Genomic DNA, 8,096 nt, shown 5'->3' on the forward strand with positions numbered 1-8,096 from the left:
CTTTTCTGTGTGAATTTTCCCAAGGTAGAATGGCATACCACAGAATTTGTTTATTTACATTTATGAACTTCATCAGAAACTAAGAAAGGAAATACCATGACAAGATTAAGATGAGAAAAGCAGCAAAGAACTGTTCTGAAATTTTTTAAAGTGACTGAACTCTTGTACTACAGATAGGAATTAAAGCAAACCAAAGAATACCTGTTCAGTGAAAATCTCCTGGGTAAAGATGGTTTTCATTCTGCTCAGTGAACTGGGCTTAATAACAATCTGAAACAAACAATGCAGTATTTGCTATCAGCCTTTTGAGGGTCTGTCTTTCCTTTTGCAAAAGATGAAACACATTAAAGTCCGTTTCATCTTTTATTTAATCTGGTTTTCAGCTGGCAGCAAGTGGCATTTGCCATTGCCTTCATAGTGCTAAGAAAATATTCACATATTAAGATTAAACATTTGAAGATGAGTTTGTTTTACATTCTAATGTTATGAGTTCAAGATTTCCTGTATTTCCTCACCAACCTAAGAACTGACTGCACTGTTTTCCCCCCCGATTTAACAAAACCAGCAGCTGCCAAAGAGAAGGAAAAAAAAAAAATCAAAAATCAAAGACTATGCTGATAAACAAAAACTAGAAATCAGTCTATGTTAGTTAAGTAGTACATGCCAAAGCGTCATTTCTCCATCAGTTTTTTTAAGGAAATCTTCGCAGCCCAATTTAGAAAGGACCTTGCATTGCTACATGCACAAACATGAGCTTATAAGAAGAACGCACATTCATTTGGGCATATTTCTAAAGATGTGTATCTTTATGCTTTATATCCCATCTGATACAAAGATCCCTCTGTGCTCTGGCAGGTTTTCACCTCTGAAACCTACTGTTCTGCGTACATTTTGCTTTTGTGCTAGAAAAAATGTTTATTCCCAGATTTTTCATCTAAACACACAGGTGTTCAAATACACAGCAGAAATACAGATTTATAGATGTTATTAGGTAAAACAAGCTAGAACCTATATGCACCTTCAATAAGTGAGTTTTAAAAGGAAACATTCATTTGGGGGAGGTCAGGAGTTACCTTCATTCCCAAAGTAGAGCAAACCAGATCAATGATAGCACTAAGCTGATTGCTATGGAAATACATGGCAACCAACAGAAGCATCTCTCCAAAAGAAGCAGACACTCCAGAAATGCTGTTGGAACAAAGAAGGAAGAGTGAGTTTCAACTGAGACATAGAAAACAATGGGTTATTGGAGTCCCTTCAGAAAAACTGAAGCTCTCACCTTTCAAAGTAGGCCTCTTCTTTTATCATCCAGCTTAGCCACATGACCATCAGCTGCTCCTGCTCTGGGGTGCTAAACAAAAACATTCCATGACAGACATGTTTCTATGTTCCCACGTGTTAACTATTACAGTAACAATTAGGAGACCCCAAGAATCAACCTCCAAGATGACAAGGAGGAAAAACATGCTCTTCTACCGAGGGAGCCTTTCCTTCACTTACTATTAAGTGTTAAGCCAGCCTCTGAACACTGGTGACAGCACAAACATCAAAACTTGTAGTAGTTTGCCCTGAGTAAACAGTCTAAATGTCTCAACATTACTCAAGGACCCCTAAAGTAAAGGGTGTTCTGTTCCACCTTCATAAGGCCATTTCTATTAATAATGAAGCCTGCCAGTGCTTTCAAATGGTTTTCACCACAAAACTTGTTCAATGGAAAACAAAACTACAAGGCCTAGTGCACAGGCTTCTCTCTAGCACTCTAGACCAATGCCTCTTTCCCCCTCCCAAAGGCACTTTGCACTAGGCAAGAGGGTGGCATTACGTGATATGGACATAGTCCACTGGTGAGACCACTCATCTTCATCAGGAGACTGACCATTGTCATAAAGACTTAAAAAAAAAAAGAGGCAGAAAAACTGGCGGGCAGCCCACGTGTTGTTGCCCAGGCACTGCTCAAATAGTAATACCAGGAGCAGGCTGTATCTCCACAATGACAGGTACCTGACAAGGGTGGAGAAGGCCAGGAGCATGCAGAAGGAGAGAGAGACAAAGCGAACACCAGCAGGAGTCGCAGGAGGACGACTCGTCATGAGCTGAAGTAACTGCTCCGCTTCCTCGTCAGTTGGTCTGAACAGAAGAAGAAATAAGAGAAAAACAAAAGGAGTTCAGGCAGAAAAATATTTCCCATCTGGTTACAATGGTTAAAAGCTTCTTAAAATTGGAATTACAAGAAAAAGCAGTCATTGCTTCATCATGTGACCCTCTCAATATATAGTTATGGAGATTACTTGGCAATTCTCTTTGAACTTAAGAATTCAGAGGTCACAGCTTTAAACATTTCTTGATATAAATCTCAGCTCTAGAAGAGGCAAATATCCAGATAACTACCATGTCAAACTTACTTTATTTTTATGCAGACTATGAAGGCTGAAGTCAAAATAAACCTAGTGGATTCTGAGCTGTGACAGGTATGACCAAGATTTTCAGCTGCTTTCTGCCCTACACACCAGTGCAAATGCTAGGATTGTAGAAGTGATTCTATGGCAGGGAATTCAGCGGCACAAATCTCTCATCTGAATCTCCATTCTAACAGTGATATTCTTCCCCAAGGCAAGCTTTTTTGCTAAGCTTTCATGCTAAGAATATAGCAGAGCAAGTAAGTACTTATTTGGTCCTACAGAATTTAAAGGTACAGCTATCTACTCTAAATCAGAAATATAAGGAACTATTCAACCAGCTGGCCATTCTGCTACACAAGCAGCGCTGAGTAAGCATGAAACATGAACTCTCCGTTTTAAGAGAGGGTAAGTCCAGTCAGGTTTGGACATTAGGGGAACGGGAGGAAGCTCAAGCTGAAGCTGCCCAAGACTTCCAGTAACTGAATGGAGACAGCAACGACAAACACCAGAAACATAAAAGCCATCAAGTACTTCAGCCCGGCGATCCCCATGAGTGCACAGTAGAGGCGTAACAGCGCGCTGGCTTTCACGACGTGCTCCTCTTTCAGTCCAGAATACACAGACACGTGTGGGTCCGTGTCCACATCTGCTTCCTCCACAGTGTGTGTGCTGCGAACCGTGGGAAGAATCCCCATCAGCTCCAGGAGCAGCTGCCTTCTCATTTGCCAGAGGACAGAGCTGATGTTTTCCCTTTTTCTCTGCACGAGAAATCAAAAGGTACAAGACCCAGCAGTTCTAAGAAAATTCATCATGTTTCCCATTTTAGTACAGGGCATGGCAGCTGCAGTAATTAAGACAACTCTATGGTAAACTCGCACAGCCAAGTTCTCAAAGGAAATTTATACACCATTGTTTCACCGGGTAGGGAGCAGCCAGAGCACGATTACATTACAATGCCCTGTTTCAGCAAAATACAGATACTACCTAATCCCAGCAAGCCACTGAATCAGTGCCCAACTTTGCAGTACTGGGTGTGAAATAAACTGTAGTGAGGCTGACAATATACTCAGTAAACATCTATGGTTCACCCGTTCCCATGGCTACGAGACGGCATCTTTAAAGTCACCAAGACAGGACAGCCCTAGAAGGAGCCACTAGGTGGCACCCACTGGCAACCTCCATTCCACAACGGCCTGACCTGTGAAGCTGCACGGGACTGGCCTCAGCTGCCATAACCCTCGCTTTGCAGCCAGTGGTACAGCAGGATCCTGAGATCTGCTCACACTCGCAAGCTGGAGCTTCCTTTTGGCCTGTTCCCAGGGAACACTCAGATTGTTCTAACCTGTTGTCCATTCCGGATGAAAGTCCCAAACCACGTCCGCACTTTTGCATTCGTTCCAAGCAGCAAACCGCTCACAAAGCACACCAAGTCGCTCACGCCATCCTCCGAGGATTCATTCTTTGTGTGATCCAGGGTCAAGGCCACTCCCAGGCCTGGAAGATGGCACTCTTCCACCTGGAAGGGAGCCGAAGAGCGAGCCTCCACTCACCGGACGTCCTCAACTAAATGCTAGAGCATAATCAGGTCTCGCGTGCTACCCCATAACAACCTGATCTGAGGCTTACCACCATTCCTCGGACCCTCAGCGCCTGGGAGGGGTTCATCTTGCACAGGTGACGAAGCGCCTCAGTCCTGCGCCGGCCTCCGATGCTCTCTTCGTCTTGTCGCTCGCCGTTCTTGATCAGGCCTCTGCAAACTAAGCATTCAGGGCACAAGGCTGGGACTAAGTATTCTGTCTATTGCACTAGGAAGGCAGCTCTTCCCACATACACACAGCCCACTGGAATGGGCCATTCGGTTCAACATCGTTTTTGCTACCTGTGTTACCACCAGGCTGAAGAGCCCTGCTGCTGGACCCGGGCCATTTTGCGCTAGGACACTATACAAACCAAACAGAGACAGTGCCTGCCCCACAGAACTTACAGTGACGATACAGATTAAAGCCTGATCCAAACTGACTTCAGCTACTCATGCCCCTCATTAAGTCAGGTGATGCATGGGACAGCCCTGGACAGGGAAGTCCTTGGCCCAAGTTGAGATACAGCTTGGATAACAGCACTGCAAGCTCTTCCTCTACTCCCACCCTGCAGCCTGACCTGAAGCAACAACTATGACTGCAAGAGCAGCTCTGTCTCCAGGACCATTCATTCCCTAACCTCTGCAGTAGGCACAAAGTAATAACAGCTTGGCAATGGGGATGCTTGTGCAGAGACAGCCCACAACTCCACAGCATTACCATCCTTTGTCACTACTGACCTGGGTAAGACTCATATTGAGATGACAGCACAGGGAGCCAGCCGTAGGAGAAGGTGCTGTGAAGGGAGGCGAGTGGCAGGAGCAGAAAGCCCCTTAGGGCTGAATCATGTGCAGGCACGTGCCCCAAGGCTAGCACTGTTTTATGCTACATTTTGGACTGCAATTAATTTTTGCTGAAGGGGTTATAAATTCCCAGAAGGAAATATGCCAAACAAGAAACGACAACTTACCTTCATTAAAGCTATCGGGAACATTGGCCACAAGGAGGCACAGGAACCAGGCTCCATTTTTAACATGAAGCAGGGCTTCTGCCACATCAACAATGGGCAACAGTGAAGGCAGCTCTGAATGGAAACAGGATTTTAAAAGCCATTGTTTTCAGTCTAAAACAAGCTCTGAAATTAAAACTACGTTAGTCACATGCCGACCATTTAAAAGGGATGGCACGGAGAGGCTCGCAAGTAAAGGACTGCATACCTGCTTGCAAAATACACAGAACGTCTGCTGCCTCCTCCAAGTAGACTGGGCTCTCGAAGAGTTCCGAAGACTTGAGGAAAAATTCACCATTTGACTCTGACACCTGGAAGAGAAGGTTATCATCATAACACAAGCATAATAAAGTGAGTAAACAGTATAACTCAGTTACTTCACATCAAATTCCCGTGGATTTGAACTCAAATGATTGACTATGTGAAAACAGACCCAGCACACTTGCAATATGCCCAGTTTATTACGACTGTTTGTAATAAAGTTGCTCAAAAACCTCAGAATTGCTAAAAAAATATTCAAGCAGGCACCTAGGCCAGGTGAACACAGCTCTGAATTGTCATGAGAGAAACTAGAGAAACCAATCGAGGTGTATTTGTTCCCAAAACGTGGGCTACCACTTTAAGCTTTTCTTGTTAGTTTGGAAGCCCCGGCTACAGATGTTAGTAACTAAAAACACCTCCACGCCCCTGTCTTAAATAAAACAACATGTGACAGAACAAAAAGGATCTCCATTGACCCAAGCACGAAGCACAGGCATGAAGCCATGTGCACCCATGCTTTATTTTTTTTCCATGTCCACCAACATCAATTCACACACATGGTAAAGAATGAAACAGAAATTCACCTTGTTCATAATCGCTAACAGCTCGCTAAGCACAAGCCGAAGCCGGCGCGGGGAATCACTGTGCTCAAACTCCAACGTCAGACCGTGCTGAAGCTGCGAAACCAAGATGCTTTCTCCACTACCTCCTCCGAGTTTGAGCCTAATAGATCATTGAAATGTGAAAACAGCTGTTCAAAAAAGCCACAGAAACCAGTTGCCTTTTGGTGAAAACAGACAATACATTCACACTTGCTCATCTGACAAGTATTCTTTGCCAGGGGTCCAACTAGCCAGAGAGCAGCACTGGGACTTTATGACACTAGCAAGTTTCAAACACCAAACCCACCTAAATGGCAAAGTTAACCTGCTGTCAAAACACAGGTGCGTCTCGCAATCTGCACACAAACCACAGTCAAGCAAGCGTATTCGTACAACCCTGGCTCTCTTTTTTCACCTCAGAAGAAAGGGCTTGAGGAAGCCTCTAGTTCTTAACCTATTGGAAGCCTCAAATTCTTCTCTTTGCCCGGGTCCAGGGGGATTGGACAGGTCTTCAGTTAATGCACATCACTGTCCCTTGGCCAGGTGCCGGGTGTGAAGCTTGAAGCTAAATAAATAAGTAAATAAATCCCACCCTCCTTCCTCGAACATCATCCTACCGAGCCCAAGGAACAAGTAACAAAGCGTAGTAGTAAAGCAAAGCCACGTCAGGACGAGACGAGGGCAACAGTCGAACGAAGCCTGCGCGCAGACCGCGCGTATCCTTTCAGTTACCGAAGCTGCTGCTCCTTGTTCGCATCCTGCTCCAGCGCGTGGAAATCCACAGACAGCAAGGCAACGATGGAGTTGACGGCCTCCACGCCAGAAAGGAGCCGCAGGATGAGCTTTTTGTCCTGTGCCCAGCTCTGGCTCTGGTCAGCAGGAGCACACAAGGCCATGCGCACCAAGCAAGGCAGCAAGAGCCGGAGCTCGGGGTCGCTCAGCGCTGCTAGGCGCACCACGTCCACCTTCTGCATCGCTTCGAATGCATAGGGACTAACGAACTGCAGGCTGGAGCACTCTGCCATGGTGCCGCTGCCGCCCTGCACGCCAAGACACGGGTGAGATGCCGCCACCACCCACTGGCACGAGCGGTGGGGAAGGGGCTCCGCTCCCCCGCGTCCCGGGACCTCCCTCCCGGCTCTGGCCAAGCGGGGGCTGGGGGGAGATGTCTTGCCGTCACGCCTGCATGCGGGAACCGGAGCGGCGCCACACGCTCCCTGCACACCTCCCCCCAGACACCGGCTGCGAGGCCTTCAGCGGCCTGTCTTGGGGGTGGGGGGTCGTTTCCTTAACGGGCCGTGGCCCCACAACTGCCCCAGCCCCGCCAGCCGGCTCCTGGCCTCACAGGCAGGGGCGCACCCCCTAACAGATGACGGCCCCACCGCCGACACAGCCCCTGCAACCCACCTCCCCTCAACCCGGGGTCGCCCCGCCCACTTCCGGCCGGGAGCGGCGTCACGCTGCGCGGGCGCGCAGGAAATGACGACCCTCAGCGGAAGCCAGCGCCAGGCCCTCAGTCTCCGGCCCAGGGGCAGGGCGGAAGTCTGGGCTGTGGCGGCTCCAGCGTCCACCCCCCACCCCGCCCCGCAGGATCGGGTGAGGCCAGGCCCTCAGCTCGGTCTTCAAAATCGGGGGGGGCGGGGAAGAGGGGAGAACTGAATCCCCGCCGGGGGAAGGTGGGGCAGCTACTCCTGCTTTACAGGGGAGGCTTGTCAGGACAGGCCGCAGCTTGGCTCACTTCAAAATCAAGTGTCAAAAAAAAAAGAGAAGCTTCATTTCTTGAAAAATCAAGGGGCAAAAAAAACCTAAGCAAAAAAACCCCAAAAACAAACAAAGAGAAACTGAATCTTATAAAATCAAGGGGCAAAAATCAAGAGAAACTGAATCGCGTATTGGGCGGCAGAGTTTTGTCAGCCACCACGCGTTGGGACATCCTCAACAGCTCGGGCCTCAGCTCCATTGTCTTCAAAAACTCAAGAAGGGGGGCAGGGAGGGGGGTAGTAGTATTTCCAGCCTCTGAGCCAGAGGAGAGCCACTCCTGCTTTACACATCAGGGATGCTCCTGCGGGGCCAGGCCCTCCTCTCCGTCATCTTCCACAGCATGAGGGGGGAAAAAAAGTCAAGGGGGAATCGAGAGCCACTGAATTCCCACCGCAGAGTTTGTGTCGAGAGCAGGCCCAACTTGAGATGAACTGGCTCATCTCGGAGCGCTGCAGCCCTCTCATCCACGGTCTCCGTAGGGGTTCAA

The 8,096-nt window shown here is 48.0% G+C and overlaps 1 protein-coding gene across 1 annotated transcript in view; it reads right to left on the minus strand.

Moving 5' to 3' along the window:
• Positions 1-6,902, minus strand: part of INTS2 (integrator complex subunit 2) — a 21,408-nt gene extending 14,506 nt beyond the window's left edge. The window contains exons 1-11 of the mRNA XM_019511121.1: positions 6,581-6,902; positions 5,831-5,969; positions 5,194-5,296; positions 4,947-5,060; positions 4,026-4,156; positions 3,742-3,915; positions 2,931-3,157; positions 2,002-2,127; positions 1,280-1,351; positions 1,074-1,188; positions 202-270 (exon numbers count right to left, since the gene is read on the minus strand). Coding sequence (XP_019366666.1) covers positions 202-270; positions 1,074-1,188; positions 1,280-1,351; positions 2,002-2,127; positions 2,931-3,157; positions 3,742-3,915; positions 4,026-4,156; positions 4,947-5,060; positions 5,194-5,296; positions 5,831-5,969; positions 6,581-6,873 — 1,563 coding nt within the window. The 5' untranslated portion in view covers positions 6,874-6,902. The remainder of the gene's footprint in view (positions 1-201; positions 271-1,073; positions 1,189-1,279; positions 1,352-2,001; positions 2,128-2,930; positions 3,158-3,741; positions 3,916-4,025; positions 4,157-4,946; positions 5,061-5,193; positions 5,297-5,830; positions 5,970-6,580) is intronic.
• Between the last annotated feature and the right edge of the window lie 1,194 nt (positions 6,903-8,096).

The sequence above is a fragment of the Gavialis gangeticus genome, unplaced genomic scaffold (assembly GCF_001723915.1).
Source record: "Gavialis gangeticus isolate Ggan-Ray unplaced genomic scaffold, GavGan_comp1, whole genome shotgun sequence".
In the NCBI taxonomy this organism is placed as follows: domain Eukaryota; kingdom Metazoa; phylum Chordata; order Crocodylia; family Gavialidae; genus Gavialis; species Gavialis gangeticus.